The 21,336-nt window shown below is 40.1% G+C and overlaps 1 protein-coding gene across 1 annotated transcript in view; it reads left to right on the forward strand.

Annotated features, from left to right (window-relative positions):
- The window catches only part of LOC131987769 (latent-transforming growth factor beta-binding protein 2-like), a 103,262-nt gene that overhangs the window by 43,642 nt on the left and 38,284 nt on the right, over positions 1-21,336 (forward strand). The window contains exons 9-15 of the mRNA XM_059352631.1: positions 9,330-9,404; positions 15,439-15,561; positions 15,648-15,812; positions 18,392-18,667; positions 20,345-20,364; positions 20,604-20,640; positions 21,099-21,173. Of these exons, the coding sequence (XP_059208614.1) occupies positions 9,330-9,404; positions 15,439-15,561; positions 15,648-15,812; positions 18,392-18,667; positions 20,345-20,364; positions 20,604-20,640; positions 21,099-21,173 (771 nt within the window). The remainder of the gene's footprint in view (positions 1-9,329; positions 9,405-15,438; positions 15,562-15,647; positions 15,813-18,391; positions 18,668-20,344; positions 20,365-20,603; positions 20,641-21,098; positions 21,174-21,336) is intronic.

Below are 21,336 nucleotides of genomic sequence, written 5' to 3' on the forward strand. Positions count from 1 at the left end.
ACTGTAATCCCGGGGTCCTAGGTCACACGCAGGCAGGGAAGACGAATAGAAAGGGAAAAAAAGGGGATTTAAAATTAAGTCAAAATGAAGTCATGTAGTACGTCCCAGAAGTCTTGGAGGGAGCTTTAATAAGAGAAATGCTTTGAATTCCACTCAAGTGTTATTGTTCTCAGTTTAGACACTTGGCTCGATGTTTCAGCTACATTCTTCCCGTACTGGCCGAGTCGTATGCTTTCTTACGTGTTTGACAGGAATGATATATAACCTTGAGACAAGAGCCCCTGAAAAACGATGCTGCGCTTTTTATTTCATAATAAATGGGTCAGTTGTCGGCTTGCAGTGTGAGGAAAAGTCATATAGCTTTATAAGAGTCTCCCGTGTTTCTTGTTAAGTATGTGATAATGATGTCATGAAAGCCAAGTTTGTGTTCAGGGGTGTAACGCTACCATTGGTCAGTTTATAGCAGGTTACAAAATGCACTGTTGACTGAGAGGAAGCATTGCTACTTCATTTTCTTTATTACATTTATCTGCCAACATGACCACACTATGATGGCTACAGTTCTGTTTTAGTAACTCTTTGCTTCCTGAATTAACTTCATATATCTTTATTAATGTATTCTGACTATATATCAGAATATATCATATATATCTGCAGCAGGGTATAGAATCGACTGATAATCACCACAATGCAAATCCAAATAATCTTGGCTGTATTGCTGTTGTTGCAGTCAGCTGACGACATCATATGGCAAGCGACTATGTTGGTCTATTATTATACACCAAGGACTTTATGTCACTGTTGTGGCAATAAGCGATGAGATTATGTGTGTGTCATAGTTTGTGTGTGTGTGTGTGTGAAGGAGGGCTGACGTGATGGAGGCATAAATGCCAGTGCGTCCCATCTCAGTGGGAGCCGAAGCCTTCAGGAGCCAGAGCCTTTAAAAAGTCACATGCTGAGGATTCCTGGGTCATAATGAGATCCAGATCAACCAAAGGAGACTGTAGTCAGCTCCGTCCCTCTGGTTCTGATGATGAGGTGGTGTGAGAAGAGAAAAAAAAAAAAAGGCACTGCTCTTTAGGGCCGGGTAACATTTAAAAAAAATGCAATATCAGTACCAATATTAGTACCCAAGTCATACCAAAACCCAAAGAATACATTATTCGACACGCTGACCTGCCAACTCCACACCACAGACTGTATGGGTTGTAGTTGCTGCAGTAGCGGGCCAATCACACGTCACATTAAATCAAAAAACACTTGCGGTAATTGGCTGCGAGCAAAACCAGACAAATGGTCATTTTTTCTAGATCGAAGGCAGTTTGACTGGAGAAGTTTCCATTCTTGGTCATTATGCACTTTTGTTCTCATTCACTTTCAATCTAACACAATCCAGGATTGTCATTTCTTTTTTTAAGGATTATTTTTTTTGGCATTCTTTATTGGATAGTGACAGAGAGAATGGAAAGGGGGGCAGAGGGCAAGACATGCAGCAAAGGGACCTAGTGATTAGGTAGTATAAGCTCTACAAGTGAGCCACCGGGATGCACAATTGTCATTTCTTATAGGGCATCTGATGTAGACAGTGGTGGAAAAAGTATTCAGATCGTTTACTTAAGTAGAAGTACTAATACCACACTGCAGAAGTACTCCACTAAAAGTAGAAGTCCTGCATTCAAAACGTCCTCAAGTTAAAAGTACAAAAGTACCAGCATCAAAATGTACTTAAAATATCAAAATTAAAAGTATTCTTAATACAGAATATTCCAACAATATTATTGGGTTATTATTAAAATTATTGATGCATTTATGTAATCACCATTTTACTGTTGTTAAGGTAGAGCTAATTTTAACTACTTAATAAACTGTTATGAGGTTAAATTTATAAAAATGTTTAATTACTTTAAACTGATCATATTTTGATGTTAAATCTCCTGAAAAGTAACTAAAGCTGGCAGCTAAATGTAGTTGAGTAAAAAGTCCAATATTTGCCTCAAAATCTAGTGAAGTAATAGTATAAAGTCACATTAAATGTTAATACCCAAGTAAAGTACACATTACAATACAATTGTACTTAAGTACAGTACTTGAGTAAATGTACTTAGTTACATTCCACCACTGGATGTAGAGAGGGTGACAGCTAACAAGTGAGCTGGGCAGGAGGGAATTTGGTTGCACAGGTCCCATAGAAGGCACAAAGCAGAAACTGAAAAGAAGTTGTTCTCAACCTTTCAAAACACGATGGACTATCATAACCCTGATGAACCCCCCTAATATAATGGCTTAGGTGTTATCTTCATGACACACATGTTCATTAACATCTTTATCCACCACTTACAACAACCAAAATTCCCCAAAAGTTGGGATGCTGTGAAAAAACGTAAATAAAAATGTAATGCAATGATTTGCAAACCCTTTTTGACATATATCCAATTGAATACAGTACTGATAACACAAAGATAAAGTTTTGTTTTTGTTAATTTGATGCATTCTGTTTTTATTTCTGTTTTAACTTCTTTGGAATCAGGGTTGTGATATTAGAAATATATTTCAAAAGTAAAATAACAACAACAATAATAATAATAATAATAATATATTTAATGTTATTTGTTATCATTAATGCCTCATATTGACTAATGTTAATAGCATATTTATAATATGTCAAATAATGTATAAATTAATAACTTAGTTAACATAAGCACCATTTGTAAACTCGGTACATTAGTTTACTGTTAATCAACCTGTTGTTGCATTAACTAATGTTAATTAATGTACTCTCACTGTAAAGCTACATTTCTGTCAGTAAATGAATCTGAGCTTCTCTAACTGAAGGTCTTTTTCTGTGGCCTGAGTGTGACCCAGACCGTAGTGTTGGCATGATTCTGTATAATTGTGCTGGCAGCCCCTCCCTCGCTGTGAGTTTCACAGCTAATGGAATTCCACAAGTCGTTTGTCTCCCCATCTGTCATTACTGGGCAGCTTCCCTCTGTGACTCTCCCCAGTCTGCGAGGCTGGGAGGCTTCCCAGGGAGCCAGATCTGACGTCCCAAGAGCCTAAAGTTAACCACCACACCCACAGGAGCCTTGGCTTCCTCTAACTCTACCTCGCTGGGTCATCAAGGTCATTGTCATCATATTAAGAATAATGCATTAAAACCAAGCTGATTTAAATTTGTGGATTTTTAAAGAAGGGAATGAGGGAGAATGTGTGATGTGTTGGGGGAGAGAGTTCCAGAGGGAGGGGGCAGCAATGGAGAAGACCCCGTCCCCCCAAGTCCCGTGCTTGAAACAGTTGCACACTATTCTTCATGAGGTTTAGATCAATAAAGTCAGATGATTCAAAGAAGGAGGGGCCCCACAGAGCTCCACAGATCTTCCCACATGAACTCATCCCCCCCAAATCTCCCAGCTATTCCCCAGACGCCAAATCTGACATCCATTGAGGGACCAAAGCCTGCGCTTATTACTTTTTATTAGCACTGATCAAACATGAATACTTGTTAATGACCAACAAAAACCAGAGATGCAATGACTGAGCCTCAGAAACAGGCAGCGAGAGAACAGATGCATTGGAACGGCTCCACAGCAGCTTCTAACGGTGATTAGATAGAGACGTCACATATCAGTGACAGCATTTGATTCATTGATGTTGACTTAGTGTTATCCCTTCACAACTAGAATGATGGAATCTATTAGCTGGGCACCAATGTGGGTAATCAGTGCTGAGCAGACCTAACCACTATGAGACATAAATTCCCAGTTTGAAGCATGTGGATGTGAAATTTGTGTTGCCTTTCTTAATTGGATACAAGCGAAGTGGAGCACATTTTCATTGGGAATGTATCGTGGCATGCCTTCTTTTGGAACCGACCCAGGTGGTTAATATTCCACAGTGAATTAGAGATTATAGAGGAATGCGGGTCTGTTTTAAATGTGTGTTTGATGCGGCTTCCATTGCCATCAGCGTCTTGAAGAAGGGCGTTTAGCAGAATTGTCTAACTGCAAACATGCATACTTTCGTGAATAGGAACAACGAAAAGTGTGTTTTGAGTAAAGATTTAATGTTGCAGAAAAATGAAATAATCTTCTAATCAAAGTCTTTTTGTTGTTTCACATGTGCCTTGGGACGTTAACCCCAGTATGATACAGATACACAGTAAGACTGTTAATGGCTGAGCAAGTATCCTGGAGCTTGTACAGTGGTTTTGTGTCATTATCAGCAGGAGGATGTTGATATCGGTCCCCATGAGTCCTAATGCCTTTGCTTTACTAGCAGGAACACATTATTTGCAGGGGTTGTGATATGGACCGTGCCAGAGCGGCAAATGTGGCGCGTGCCAAGGAGACTTTCTGTTTTGAAAGTAAATGACTTCCCTTTATTTGCCCCAATCAAGCTTTTGGCTCAAAGGCCAAGAAGAGATGGCTTTGGCCTCTTAGAGAAGACCTGAAACCCTCTGCGGTGATTAAAGAGCTCCTGGTTTTCTCTCCGCGGCACCAGTTTGTCCCGTGGCGGCATGTCAGAAAGTAAATTGCTGGAAAGCGTCCTGAGGAGGTCTTGGCTTCGGTGTCGGTTGTTTTCCTATAGAGTGGCCCCCAATGGAGTGGAAAGGAAGACTGTTGTCTACTGTTCCCTGTCCTGTGGATGGCATCGATCCCTCCTCCATCCTACGTCTCTCACACATTCTCAGGTTTTCCAGTCGGTTAAGAGGAGAAGCCCAGCACTGAGGTTGCCTCCCAGGCAGTTCCCTGGGGAAGCTGGTGAAGGGCTCTGAGCCCTGTGATTGATGGACCAGACTTCTCAATCGTCTTAGAAGAACAGCCCCCGGGCCGGGTGGTCTGCAGGATGATTGTGCTGAATTAGTAATTAAAGATTTCTGTACAGCTGAGGAACCCATTGGACTATAAACTCGATCCGTTCTCAGCCTCCTGCCTCCTTCTCTCTTTACTTTCTCTCTCATTTTGCATAAGCTGTCCTTTCATTTGAATAGTCTCAGCAGGGCCCTGCATGGAGCAAATTTTACTTTCACTCATGTTTAAAAGAGGGATTTATTCAGATTGAATTAGGACAACACCACCTATCACCAAGCTCCAAGGCATCTGAATTATAATTTCAGGTCAGGGAATTTGAGCAAATATTATTGAACAGTTGCCAGTGGAATGCTCAACACTATTGAATGGACAAGGACAATAAATTAGTAAGGGGTGACAAAGTCTTTTGTTGAACAGGGCTAAGTGGATACACAACAATTAGAAGCTTCTGTCTGTAGCCTCGGTGGATACAGACCAGTCTGGGTCTACAGTCTTTGTAACCAAGGGTGACACTAATGATGCGCAGCTTGAGCTCACTCTTGCAAGCCACTGCCTGTGTAACGCCATGTTTTCTACACAAATAACTGTAGAAACAAGCATGAGAATGGACACATAATTAAATCCTCTGAGGGGATGCGGTAATTCTTAGCTTTTTGTAAAATAATGACAATTACAGGGACAACTTTTCACAGATTTTTTTGTCCTGGTGCTGATTTAGTAGTCTAGAATTCAGACACAACAACAGTGAAACATGAACATTGCAAAATTAACTAAAGAAACATTTAGTTCCCTTTGTATTTTTCGCGGTATTTACGGTTATTTCAACCGGTATTTTTCTGTACTAGAGGGGTGGTGTCAATGTCTCTATGCAGAATTTATTTTCTTTAAAGTATTTTTGGGGCAGTTCAAGCCTATATTTGACAGTGACAGTGAAGAGAGTAGAATGGAGCTGTAGACTTGCTGGGCAGGGCATATATGCCTCTGTGATATACGCTACATTTTTACAACCTCTACCTAAAACCTGTCTTGTCCTCTCCTTGCTGCTCTGTGTAAGCAGCCTGAGAGGTATAATGAAGTGATTATGAAAATTATTTATTATTTATAGTATTTATGAAAATACTATTTTAACTTGAGATTTTTAACTAATGGAAGTGTTTCTCACACATAATGTTTTCAGTGACTGTCTGGAAATAGAATAAGGCCAGTTTCTGTCTATGATAAATACCTTTCAAATCCTGCTGCTTGTTTCAGGGTAGAGAGGGTTAAACCTCTCTGCATATGTATTTTCCAGAGGGAACAATAACGATCTACTGAACTCGGCTGTTGATAACAAGCAGTTTTCGGTCCAGGATGCAAATCAGGAAATGTTGAGCACAATCTGCCAGATTACATCCTAAGTGCAAATAAAGTTTTATGAATACACTAAACATGTCTGGTATATGTGGAAACATGCCAACTTTACATCACTGTTAAATGTGTTTGTGGTACTTACATTACATCATTACATTACAATTAGGCCTTTAAAGCTTCTCAGGACTTTTACAGCATCTCAGTCTTTTCTCTTAAGCCATTTTAAGACAAGCAGAGTTTTGAAATGAGCTCCCTCTCAGATTCATGCTGAAGCTGCAGAGGTCTTCACCTCCCTGCTAATAAGCTTTATTGAGACACCCGGACCTTCCCCACTGGGCTTCCCTTGGCATGTGCGCCCTGCTGTCACTCAGGCCAGACTTTCCCTGATCCCATCGCTGCAGGAGGGCGTGCCCACCGCCCTACCACAACAGCTCATTACTCAGAAACTTTGAAAGGGGGATTAGGAGGGTGCGGAGGAAGATGTGGAGGTGGGCAGACAGGAACAGGGGCGTCACTTTGACACAGTTCCCCCCTTTTCCCGTTGCCCCCTTCATGCTGACCCACTTCTGCTTTGTCAACCCTCAGGTACATTGACCATGCCTGGTCCACTGGATCACAGCAGGACCAAAACATAACTCTGCTGCCAGGATGGTGTTCCCAAAGCCTCCATGTGGCACACATTCCAGTCACTCCTGGGAAAATGACACAAACTCATGGCTGATTGCTGTGTTGTGTGTTGATGGTAGATGTTTACAGGACTGCCGTGTTGTATTCTGTGCGTACTGAAAGTGTTCCTAGCCACTGAGTTTGAAACGACAACTCATACAGTACCCAAGTCTTTCCAGTGACCAACTTCCATAATGAATAATGGGAAATAAATAGCGGAGTAACACAGATTCATTGTATGTTTTGCTTCAAAAGTCTGGTGGCTTAGGTGACTGATGAGATCTTTCTGGTCGCACACCAGAACACTTTCGTTTTTTGGAGCTTTTGGGTCGCAAACATAGAACTTTTCTCCTCTTCCCAGTGCACTACGCCAGGGGAAGAGATGTGTTTTCTTTGCTGGCAGAGCTGTGGCCGTAGTTTCTTTCATGCGTCATCTCTGTTTTCAACCATTCGTCGCTGTGGCAGCAAGTTCAAAGTAGTGCTGTACTTTGGTTAAATCTTATTTTTTCTGGCCATGGTGTAAACCCAAAGATTGTCATCACTGTCATTTGTTCCTGTTTTCAGTTAGTGGGAAATGTTGATACCACGATTTCTCTCTACATTTACACTCGTTGGATGATGATGCTAGTGAAAACTGAATGCAGAGTCGTTTTCCACCATCATATAGCAGTATATATTTTCAAGCCCTGTGTCATTTTTTGGAAAAGTAAAATGCCTATTCATGGTCACGAATTTGAGCTCTCTTGAGCTGCGACCATAGACCGTATAGAAGAAGAGGACATAGCCACCATGACGTCACTCCACTGGTTTGTGGACTGCAATTTTGGAGCCTTGAAATGGCATTTTGGCCATCACTATCTTGTTTTTTGGCAGAAGTGTATGTGCAGACACTACATTATCAGCTAACACTAGCACTAACTGGCTGGCTTGTTTAGCAAAGTCCATCTGTACTTCAAAATAAACAGCTGACTCCTTAGAGTGTTGTATATTACTTTTTAAACAAGATATTTTTAGTCAACCAAAGTGTTCCAATTAACTTTCATGAACTTTAAAAAACTTTGACAAACAAACTTTGAAAAGGTTAAAATGAAAACACACTGTGGTAGGGATCTGTCAATCACAAAATAGACTCTCTCACTCTAAATTGGACCATAATTTAAAAAATAAACATCATGCTGTATTGAAGAAGACTTGAAACTCCTGATTGAAACCATAAACTCGTTAGAAAAATCTTTACAGAGGTAATACACACAATCTGTGTTCTTTTTGCAGCCATTGGGGTCGCCCCCTGCTGGCCAATAGAAAGATAGCAGGTTCCAGACTTGGAGGTTGCCACTTGGCTGAGATGCAACAAACTTTGTTTGTCGTTTGGAAATCTTGGCAGAAACTGCAGTTTTCCAGTGTGTTTATGTCCCAAACAGAATAAAGGCTTTCATTGTTAGGGTGCATTGTAAAGCAAAGTTATACCATCACTGCATTAAGCTGTCTGATTTGTGACTGTAATCTGAATAGGCTGTAACAGTGAGAAACAGTTCTGTCATGCTAACAAGCATGTCATAATTCTTAGAGCTTTCCTCATCCTGAAATTTCCTCCAAAATTAGAGGTTGGATCATCTCCTTTCAACACAATGTAAAGCAACATTCTTCATCTCAGTTTATGTCATGGAAAGATCTGCTACCAATAATCGCCCTGTCTGTGTTTAGAAACGTGTATTACCTCGTACACACCCGCTCTCTTTCTCTCTCCGTCAAACACTCAAAAACAAACAGAGACTTTTTCTTTGCCATGTGATAGTCACATTGACCTCTCTGTACATTTAATGGAGCATGCTGGGGCTTGCCTGCGTGCCGAATGAGTAATGACATAATGTTTTTCAGGCCTCTGTCACTATGGCCACAACGAGTTATTTACTGCAGCACTCCTGTGAACCTCTAATGTACACACCTGAAGCTCCCACCATATGATTTTTATTGCTTTGTCAAAACAAGTGAAAAGAGGTTTTGAGCCAATCACCTTCCTGTAACATGTACATTAATCGTCATTCCTAGTGTGCACACAGTTAAAGTATTAGTCTCTTGTTTAAGGAGATTTGCGCTGCGGTTGATGATAAAGGTCAGGGCTGTCACGTGTGCTTCCTCAACATATTTATGATGTAAGCACTTCCTTCATCTGTCCCTCGGGGTTGAGGAGAGTTATAGGTAATATGATTATAAATGACGTCGAGTGTTATCCTTACATTCTGCTGGATGGCAGTGCTCTCTTATAAATACGGTTGATGGGGATCCATTTCCATACACTCACTCTGGAGTCCCACGAGGCCCAGCTGTGGGTCCCCTCATTTTTCCTCTTGCCAAGATGCTCACATCTGTAAGTTATATGGTCGCCTCCTAAGCCGAGCTCCTCTTTTCCCTCTGCGATAAATGCAATGCTTTGTGACACAGAGGCTCGGCACTGTAAGATCATTTTGGCTCTTCTAAAGCTGTGCTTTCTCTTTCTGTTTGCAGCATTCGCAGTGATTGCAAATGGACAAGTGGAATGTTCCAAAGGTTTCAAACGGATGAATCTCACACACTGTCAAGGTAAGCTATAAAATATGTTGTATGTAGTTCAGTATGTTCAGAATGGGCCATATGATCAGGGTCGGGGAGTATTTAAAATATGAGTAACTGTATTCTGTTACAGTTAAAGTTTAGATTTGTGGTTGTCAGTTACTGTAATAGAGATCGTATCCCTGGGATGCTGGCTTAATAGCTCCTTTAAGGACAGGGAGTCTGATGGGAGAGTAAGGGCACAGAGAATTCAATTCACAAGTACTTTAATGAAGTCTTGGATGAGGGCATTAACGCACACAACCAGCATTCGTTGCTGCAGATTAACAACGCACTTGCTGTACGCATGGATGATATCATGACTACGGCAAGGAATAGACGACAGTACTCAAAAAACACACAATATTAACAATATTAACAGAAACCAGTAGACTTTCCTACAGTTACTGTCTTTAAAAAAAAGATTGTATAAAGGAATTGCTTTACTACCTGCCAATGAGTCCATGTTTAGGTTCAGCTTGTTAGTTGTTTGTTTGTCAGCAGGATTATAGAAAAACTACCCAACTAATTTACATAAAACTTGGTGGAAGTGTTGAGCATGGGGCAAGGAAGAACCCATTGCATTTTGGAGTGGATCAAATCATGAGGCATAGACACAAATCATTTTATGCTTGAATAAACTTTGCTAGATACGGCATTGGCCTTGGTGGAAGCCTTTACTTTATGAGTACCCTTTTAGTTTGCTTTATTTGAGGCATTTGCCATAAACAGATATCATAAAAAGAAAAGTGCAACAATTTGTGCACATGTAGGGGACCTTCCATGCAGGAATGGTGGAGGAGACACACAGCCAGGATACTATCAGGAATGTGTTTCTGCAGTATTCCAAAAGAAATCCAAAGTTTCTATTGGAAAACATTACAGAGTACATTTTAGCACATGTATTCAGTCATCTGTAGTGGAATAGGTTTTTAAAAAACCCACAATATGATTTAATCCACTTCATATTTGAATAGGTTTAATAGGTTTACCCACAATATAAAACATAACTTATATTAAATATAATGGCATGAATGTCATAAAATCTTACTGCCAATATGTTCCCAAGCTTACATGGACCCCTTAAGACCTCTATAAAAGTATTTTATGCTGTACGTCTGGCCCCTATGGGAACCAGGTCAAGGGTATAATTAGCCCTGCTCCAGGGTCAAAGTTCAGCAGCCAATAAGCACCTGGGGCTGCTGTTTTAATTGGTCTGTGGGGTTCTGGGTGGTGAATGGTACGGCGGGCTGTGATTATGGTAAATGTGGCTCTCTCAGTAGTTGGTGGCTCTCTCAGTGGTTGACTTGTTTGTCTCCCTATTTATGCCAGCAGAAGAAAAGCTGTATACCCGCCAGCCATCTGTATGTAGAAGCAAACTGTTCCCAAGCATTCCCTGTATTTTCCTCCACAGCAGCATCCCAGAGGTGTGTAGTTGTCAGCTGGCTGGTAGCTCATGAATCCACAAAACCACCCACAGTGTCAACTCTGTAGACAATCTTCCACCAGGGAGTTAGGACTATTTGTATTTGTTGCCGGTGTTAGTATACAGCCCTGGAATCAGTCGACATGAACAAATAAACCTCGGCTGAGAAACACAGGAAAAATGCACTGATTAGTCTGTGAACAATGCAACTGGGGCTGACACTTTCAATAACAAAATGCCGCTTTCCTGACAGTCTACTTGAGCTGTGTCAATGACTTGATTAACAGTGTCATAATCCAAAGGCAATGCTTACTGAAGCCTATGGAGCGCAACAACATAACGGTCCAATGGACAGCTTTGACTGCATCTATAACCGGCCTCATGCACCGGTTCAGCAAGTTCAACATGTTTTCTGATCTACACAATACTGCACTATTGGCCCATTGATGGTTTCAGGTAATGACTGAGCTAGGAAACATATTTTAATAAAAACATTGACCTGTGGACAAGGACACACTTATTTTCCAATAGTGTGTCAACTAGCCAGCACAACTTTCTATAATTCATGCTTTTATTTTGTGATTGTTTCAAGATGTTCCTCCCTTTCACTTGCTCATTTCTTGATTTCCAAAAAAAGAGAAGCTGACAGTTACCCACAACATTTACTAAGCGCTTGAAAGTTTCTGTCCTGTTCAACTGCTGCTCCATTCCCAAAAAATTATTTCTAATTTCAGGTCTCACAGCAACTGCCAAGGAGGCAAAAACCTGCTTTTCTTTTGGATTTTGTCATTATTATCAGGATGGTGTCCTGCTTGCCAAGATGAGGTTCCTATTCTGAGCTGCTTGCAGTGTATTTTATTAGAACAGAGAGAGCTTGTCTCATATTCAGTAATAGGCATGGTTTACTGCCTGCAGTCCCCTGACCCTTTAGTGACGTCCACACTACGATAAGATGCCCCATCATCTGCTCTCCGACTTCATAGACGATTCCTTATCTTCAGAAGCTGCTCCGGAAAAACTAGGTCAGCTGAATTGGCCGTTTGTAGACATGCTTGTTAGATGAAAGGCACTCATAGTGTAGATGCGTGTGCAGTCTCTGTTGTGGGTGGTAAACCGGGTGCCGGGAGCAGGTCATATTACTCACACACCACTTCAAAGAAGAAATGATAGAAGTCTGACATAACTCTTTTGACATTTTGGATCAACTTAATAAAAGCTACTAACAATTTTAGAGCACTGACATTTGACGTTTATCATACTGAATTCTGCTTGGGTCAATCACTTGAGACCTCAGTATTAGCTTATACAACAGGAATTTGCCTGTGAAAACTTTTCCCAGCAATGGCTGCTTTGGCTGTATTCTGAGATTGTGCATTCCCCTATTCACAACTCCTGAATGGATGCATTTCTGGCCCCAGAAGTTATGTCTGGTTTGAAACTTCCAAAGTAGTCATAAGGTACTCCCTTTTTCCTTAACAGCCAATACATATGAAGACAGTAAGGCTGCCAATTTCCTTTATAGTGTCCATAAATAATTCTGCCTGTGTTTATGTGAGCATTGGTTTTTCCAGACGTTAAGAGAGGCCAGGGTCAAGTGAGGTCACAGCAGACTGGCTGACAGTTTATGCAGAGTTTAGGTGCACCATTCATATGTTGCAGTCGTGTGTTGCTGTTTGGAGTTGAGCTGTTTGCTTGGCATTAATACTTGCAGCCTTATAGGGGGTGTACACATTCAGAGCCACAGCACTTAAGCATACTCTGAGGGTATAGCAATAACTGTGTGGAACCTAAAAAAATATTTTTATGGCTTTTCCAGAGATATTCTGCACTAGATTTGGTGATTATTGCTCAATTTTAGTACAAGGAGTAGCAAGAGATTTGGCGGAAAGTAAATGACGCAGATGGGCGTGGCTTATATGGATATATTTATCTGGATCTACAGAATCCAGAAAAAAAAGAAATGCTTTTGACACTTATAGTTCAGAAGTTACAGGGCATAATGTAAAGTTTCTTGTCATAGCACCACCATCTGGTCAAATTGCAGCATATTCGCACCTGCCAAGTTTAAGGTAGACACACACAGATTTCTTGCTTTAGAGTTAGATTGCAGTCATGTAAAAACAACCATGATAACAGCTGCTGATGAACACACACAGGAACTATTTGTTGGATTCAAAATAGATGTTGAGATTAGTGCTGGTCGTGACAGGTTGTCATGGAAGTCAGTTTCAATCGCAATCAACCCACCAGCAGACTGTAACAATAGCACTAATCTGGGACTCAACCGAACCATGGATTAAAGACCCCATGTGATGAAGGCTGAGCCCAACGCTGACCTGAACTCTGACCAGATAGCATGCTGCTTAAACTACGGTCCCACAGTACCTGTATACGAATCTTGTTGTTCCCAGCTCTGCAGAGCGTGTATATCAGCACAGACAGGCGTGACATCTGTGGTCTGGTTTATTGTCTTCACAGTGTGTGCCTCATCCTTACTCATCCAAACAGGTTGCTTTTACTAACAGAGACACAGACTTGTTTACAGTGTCCTAACATATACACTGGGCGGTTTGGCATTTTAAGGCCAGCCTCAGCTTTAGAATCAGGAATAGAAAAGTGCAAAGATAAATGGAAAACCTAAGGGCAACAGGGATAGAAAAGAAGAAACAACAAACAACATGTGCTTGATTTGCTTCAGTCCACAGAATTTATCAGCCTCAATCCCTTATAAACTCACTTTTTCCAGCAGGAAGCAAAACAACAAAACGAGCAGATTAATTAGAATTGGGAAAATCTGCGGTGGCAGGCTGTCGGGTTCCAGTCGTCAAAGCAATGGGGAAAGACCTAATGATGTATGAATCTTTGTTTAACACGGTAGAACAACAAACTGCGCCTGGTCCCAGTGTGATCGCATGTCTAAGCGCCTGAAATATGTCCCCCTATGCTCCTGGCTGGCACATTAACTGGCCTACTTCCCTGCATTTGGCTTAGTGACTCAGAAGCTGTGGGAGCAATAAGCTAACTCCACTGGCCACTGTATCACTTCAGCACATGGTTGAGACTAAGCAGAGGGAAAAACCTCTTTTACATTAACTAATTGACGTAAACTGAGGATGTTGTGACCTCATTGGACACCGTAAAGGAAAGATGCTGAGGAAGATGATAATCGAAAACATTCCTTGATCTCCTCTGTGTGACTGTCCACATTTCAAAGTCAGTGTTACCACAGCCTGAGAGTGTCATATGTTGCAGTCAGAGGGATACGTGATTGAGTGTATGGTTCAAATCATGATATATGTTTCCCTCCAGTAACTTGGCTTTCACACAATTGTGAAACCTGGAAGTTTGCATGTTTCATCACCTCCGAGCAGCTGGTGGTTTTCACTACATTATCCGTTGCAATGTTTTGTCACCTTTCAGAGTGTAAATAATTTCTAAAGCCTTACATCATCTCTGCTGGTTTGCAACAGGGTTATTACAGTAAACACATGGAAACTAAAGAGTGAAAACTGAATCTAAATATAACAACTAAACTGAAATCACATTGTCTGGTTAGAAAACTAATACAATGACCCTAAATTCATGTACGTTTTAGTTACACACATCAGGAGATTAAACATTATGGACATTTCATTCATATATATTTTTTATTTATATTAAAGTCTGACTTTATTTGACTTATTCCTTTTAATTTCTTGTAATTTGAACTGGGTGAAATATGATTTTCTTTGCATCAACATCCAAATAAAAATGCATGTGAAAACAACTAAAACATTATGGCCATTTCTATACAGTTCTTTAACCATTCATCATTTATTTGTACTTACAGTATATGTAACTTGCCAAAAAAAAACTACTAAAAAACTAATGTTAAAAAAAACAAAGATAAACCTTTGTGAAAAAATTGTGACTACTAATACTAGCAAAACACTCTCAAAACCAACTAAAACTAAACTAAAAGGAAATTGGAGAATCAAAACAAAAATCAAATCAAAACTATTATAAAATTGGACTGCAAGAATTGGGCTTGTAACCAATGGGTCGCCGATTCGAATCCCAGAACTGAGGTCGAGGACTGAAGTGCCATTGAGCAAGGCACCTAATCCCCCCACACAGTTCCCTGGGCGCAGAAATGTGCTGCCCACTGCTCCTTACATGGTGTGTTCACTGGTCTGTAAAAAGGATGCGTTATGTGCAGAGGTTGAATTTCCCTGTTGTGGGACTAATAAGGGAATCTTAATCTGAATCTTAAAGCATGAAGGCTCTGAATACTCAGTGTGAAATGAAGTTTGGTTGATGGGTTTAGTGTGAGTTTAAAAAAAAATGACCTCAAAAATGACCTGTTTCTGTGTGCTGTATTGTACATCTCATCTCATATATTATTAGATTAAATTGTCTTTTTTTTAATTTTGTGAGTTTATTGTTATTCAATTATGTATCTTGTATTGCATTGGATTTTTTTGTTGTGATTCAGTTATGTAGAGCACTTTGGTCAACCTTGGTTGTATATAAAGTGCTCTATAAATAAACGTGACCTTGACCTCATGATATTTCCATAATGAGAAGATATTGGATGACTGATGTATTGCGTATTCACAGACATCAATGAGTGCCTGCTGCCTGGACTCTGTAAGAACGCTGAATGTCTCAACACTAAGGGAAGCTACAGGTGCACATGTAAACCAGGCTTCATGTTAGACGCTGACAGGAGCCACTGTGTCTGTAAGTATCGCCCCTACTTCTTTCACATCATAACACCAAATTTAAGGCCACTGTGGGCTTATTTATGTATTGCAATCTCTCCCCAGCGGACAAGGCTGTGTCCGTCCAGAGGGCATTCTGCTACCGATCGGTGTCAGCAAGAACATGTTCTCTGCCGCTTGCTCAACACATCACCAAACAGATCTGCTGCTGCAGCCGGGTGGGCAAGGCCTGGGGCCCTGCGTGTGATCGCTGTCCTTTGCCTGGAACAGGTACAGACACCACAAACTGGCCTAAAATCTTCTTTCCCGATGTAGGCCGTTTCATATCTCCATCACGATACATATCACAATATAACATGTTTGCTGGTAGGTTAATAATAAATAGTCTATATGAAATAACCATTGGTGGAAGAAGTATTCAGATCTTCTGCTTAAGTCATTCCACACTGCAGAATTACTCCACTACACAAAAAAATCCAGCATCAAAATGTATTTAAAGTATCACAATTAAAAGTACTAGTTATGCAGAATGGCGTATGCACGGTTGCTCATAAAGTTGGAAAAAATTTTTTTTTTTTCACAATATATGATTTGATTTATTCTTGACAGATAAAGTGTATATCTTCTCAAAACTTTATTAATCAATATATATATATATATATATATATATATACACAATACATATTATATTATATACAGTAATATTGTATTATTATTTTTGATGCATTTATGTAAGCAGCATTTTATTGTTTTAATAATTGTAACTGCTTAATATACTTTTATGTGATTTAATATTATAAACATGCATAACCACTTTAAATCGGTCATATTTTTTCATGTTAAATCTTGACCTGAAAAGTATCTTCTAATTAACTATTATTTCTTCACTACAAGTATCAACATCAGAATAAAAAAAAAAGTATCAAAAGTAATAGCACTTGTTAAACTGAATGGCCCCACTTATATATAGACTATATATATATATTCCAAATAAATGAATAGACTGTTGTTATTATAATTGATGCATTTATGGAAGCAGTGTGTTACTGTTAATTTTTACAACTTAATATATGTTGTTTATATATGTTGTGTTATGTTGTTTAATATATGTTTAAGCAATTTATAAAAATGTGTAATCATTTTAAATTGATCAGGTTTTTCATGGTAAAAAAATACAATATTTACCTCTAACATGTAGAGGAATAGAATAAATGAACAAAGTTAAATAAGTGGAAATACTCAAGTAAAGTACAAGTACCTCAAAATTGTACTTAAGTACAGTACTTGAGTAAATGTACTTAATGACCTTCCACCACTGGAAATAACCACATAGTAAAGCCTATCTTTGCATACTCCAGAGCCTCTATGGTTTGCACCAGCTTTTATTACGTCGCAATAGAAACAATATAGAGAAATATATACGATAGGTATTTTAATATTGTTTTGACAATATATATCATCAAATACCCAGAATTGCTGCTGCTACACGTGTCCCAGCTTCTACACTGTTTCAACACAGAACTTATCTCCTCATCCATCTGCAAGCAAAACCTTCCATTTCTGGTTTCACCGTACTTGCTGAAAAACGATTTGCTGGGTTAAACGCTTTTGCAGATATTAAATGTCACATGTAATCTTATGCAAGTGCTAGCAATAGTAGTAGTGAGAGCATAGGCGCAGGAGGGATATTTACCACTCAGTCACCATTCTGTTCTGTGCCAGGTTTGTAAAGCAGTTCAAAATAACCAAATGTGTTTGGAGTGGAAAAGGACCAAAAACATAACAGTTTTCATATTTTGGAGGCTACATAATAGTGGTAGTCAGTCTTATGTTATCACTCCAACCCTCAGAGAGAAACCCCACTAATAGACAGGCAGGGCTTCACAGCAGAAATAAACAGCTTGGCCAAGGGAAACATGGGAAGTAGTTGTCATCTTTTTTTTTTATTCCATACCGATCTAATCTTCAAAGTCTCTGAGAGAAACAGGCTGGTTTTATGGAGTGTCTGTACTGGCCAATGATTCATGGGGATTGTCATAGATCAGATATCACAGACACAGACCTCCATGGTGCTGCTCAGCCAGGACTGACACAGTACACAGCCTCTGATTATTTTCGGACGCTGGCTTTTGTAGGGCCTGACAAGCTGTTAGAGCCATGTTCTGAACCCGGCAGCCAGGCCCATTACTTGCGACTTGGTAATAGGAGCCTGTTGACTATCATTCCATATTTACTGCAGCTCCTCTGATGTGGCTTCTGATCATATATAGCCCCATTTCCCTCCACTTTAAACTCATCATTCAGTAGCCTATCATATCCACGTTTCCTGCATTTACAGCAACCACATAGCTGTCATTACTCATATCTCTATTCCAGACTCTTTTGGCGTAGAATTGCTGGTTTCAGGTCAGGTAGGGGACACGGTGCTTCTCACTTGTAATGGATTCACCATCGCTGAGGTTTGTTGGGCTCCGACACAAAGAGGTGCAGTCTCCATCCTTTTATCTAGCTAGCCAATCCTCCATTAGCCTCTCATTCATGTGCTTCTACACCAAAGAGTTCAAAGGTCAGTCACTATTACATGATCCTCTACTTCCCCCACTGGCATGGCTGTTTGAGTGTGCAGAAATCCCCTCAGTAGCCTTCTGTGACAGCTGTCACTGGCCTGCCAGCTAGCTAGTTCTGCAGCAAAAGCCGAAACAGGATCCCCTCGTTCACGGCATACTGTATGCTAAACACACCAATATTACACGGATGGCTTATAGTATTGCTATGAAAATCAGACAGAAATATGAGCCACAATTACTCTCTGGCTTATTGTTTGCCATTATGTGTTTCCCACCCTGCAGACCATTTCAAGGAGATCTGCCCAGCTGGTCACGGTTACACCTACTCACGCTCCGATGTGCAGATTTCTCTCAGACAGCTGGAGGACACTGATCTGCAGAGCACAGGGTTGTCATGGGAGGAGCAGAGCCCCACGTTCCTCGAGCCTCCGTCCTCCGGGCCCGGGGTGCTGTACCCAAGCTACCCACAAACGCCACAAGTACCCTGGTACCCTCTGACTCCACAGCAGCCTCTCCATCCCTCCCACCCAGCCAGAGAGACACCGAAGCAGCCAGAAGGTGAGAATAACACACAAACATATATATATATATATTTATATATATATATATATATATATATATATATAGATAGATAGATAGATAGATAGATAGATAGATAGATAATGTTTTTTTGCTGTGATATATATATACATCCTGCAGCTCTATTGAATCAGTACAATCATGGATAGAAGTAGAGAGAAATGTCTTATATAAAGTTTAACACAGTTAGCCATAAAGCCATAAATCATAGAAAAGGAATTGACACAAGTTGAACTTCTTTGGAGTCTACATATACAACCACAAGTGCCCACAAGTGTTTTCAATATTGTGGAAAAATGAGGCCTCCACATGCTATACATACTGAACTATTTACATTTTATCACCTCTCTCGTCCTCTCCTCTCGGCTCTGTGTAAACACCTTTCAGCTGGATTTTCACTGAATATTTGTCACGTGACAGCAGAAACAATAATTTCTTCTCATTTGCACAGAGGAGTGCATACATTTAATGCTTTTTTACAGGATGTGGTTCAGACAAACAGTTTTATTATTGGCAAGGTTTTAAATGAGACATGCAGAATAAGATGATTTTGACAGAATAGCTTTATCTTAAGCTTTAATTTGGTTATTTTTGCTATATAATCGTTTGCCATTCATGATTTCTTCAAGGACCAGTAGAAAGTTGAAAATCTGACAATAATTTCTGTTTTTACAGTTTCTGTTTATGATAAATAGTCTACTGATTGAATGTTTTTATTCCCCCACCAGTGGGTTTTGGAGTTAGAGGGTTACACTGGTAAATGTTTGCTCTGTATGATACATTGATACATACATTTTACCACAACCCATGAATTAAACAAGGCAGGGCAGCTGAGTATGGAGGCCCATTTCCGGCAGTTATAAAAAAAAAAAAGTCATAATTATATGATAAAAAAAAATCTAATCAGAATCAAAATTATGAGGTATAAAGTCATAATTATCTCATAATTTCGACTTTTTATCTCATAATTTCGACCTAATATGGGGGGGAAGCCAAGTTTTCATTTATATTTTTATAACTGGCGGAAATGGGCTTCCATAGCTGAGTGATGCACAATGTGATTTTTCTTTCTCTACAGGATGCAAATGTATCAGTTTTCAACCACCAACAGGATGTTTTGATCTACATAAGTAAATACATGCTTCATTCAGCATATTCAGAGTAGTACTCCTGACCCCCATCCATCAAGTGAAACCCCTCTCAGCATCACAGTAACACACACAACTAATCCACATTGGCCATACATCTAAATCCTCCGGATATTCTGTACATGTATCTTCCCGATTTAATGCTCGTGAGATACTTTATTGGCAATGCTATGACATTTTGATTTATATAAGGAGACAATTCTGTAAATATTTGGGGATTTTTGTCTTCATTATCAGAGATATCTATTTCCTTGTCCCTCTTTGCATTTTTCCTTGGCCGGTAGTCTGCACCACTTTTCCGATACAACATTCTCTGTCTGGCTTTAGAGGATAAATGTACCATAAGCTTTGTTTTATTAGAAATAAAGACATCCAAAGCTGTGAGTCAAGTGCCTAAAGAGAACATGGGCTGTTGTGTATGTAGTCAGTAATGGCACTTGCTAATGTGAACAGAATGTCAACTTTTTGCTACTGATAAACTTTTCCTCTTCTCTCTGTCTCGTGGCAGATGTGGAAATTCTGAGCCCGGTAAGTTCTCCCTCCCTGTCAACCTCTTGGCACACACTTTTGAAATGTTTATCTTAGAACGATATGCTCTAGCTATCTCAGCTGGAGGGTTTGTTATGATTATATAACTTATTCATACCACATTTTGGTAGATACACACACCTAATTAGCGCACAATACCACCACCAGTGCAGACACACTGTAGGAACATGAATGTGGTAATGAAATGTAACCAAATTCTTTATTTGCTTGTTTTCTAGCCAGCTGTTGTGACTGACTCACCACAGAAATATCCAGGTATTTGTCTCTTGGCTTTACTCGTACAGATTATACAACACTGCTCGTTCACCCTCTCGCTGATGTTTAATGCCTCCTGTCGTTTGATTTAAAATATTGAAGCTCGGGAGCCAAAAGCAGCTCCACACACGTGATGTGTTTTCTATAAATCGCTCACTCCGGTGGCAGTCTCAATCCCATTCTGCCCTCACGCCAGCGAAAACATTGACATTAAAGTCTGAAGGTTGACTACATTCAATGAGTCTACTTGATTTATTTTGATCGTTGTACTGTTTTTAGCCCGGAGCAAAGAGCAGATCATTTTTATATAGCCGCTCAGTGAGTGACAGCTGAGGCAGTAGTGGTTGGGAAAACAAGCAGTGTCTCGTTGAGCTTGTAGAGAATGAGAATTTACTATGTGTCACAGTGTTAGTGGTTCACTGTGTTCGCACTCACCCAGTCTTGATCCCTCTTTACAGAGACTTCTCCAGACTCCACCGTCATCGACCTGAGGCCAGATTCAGAGGACACAACCCGTATAGTCTCAGCCACAGGTAGAACATACATCAGAACGCACATATTAGTCAGGCGGCTTAGCAAAATAAAGGAGACACACCGGACAAAAGCACCAAATTCTTTCCAGATGCGCTCCATTTCCATAAGTTTAAATTTTTGACTGGAGCCACTTCATCAAGATTGCTGATCGGAGATGGCAGC

Source organism: Centropristis striata, chromosome 16 (genome assembly GCF_030273125.1).
Source record: "Centropristis striata isolate RG_2023a ecotype Rhode Island chromosome 16, C.striata_1.0, whole genome shotgun sequence".
NCBI classification, from domain to species: Eukaryota; Metazoa; Chordata; class Actinopteri; order Perciformes; family Serranidae; genus Centropristis; species Centropristis striata.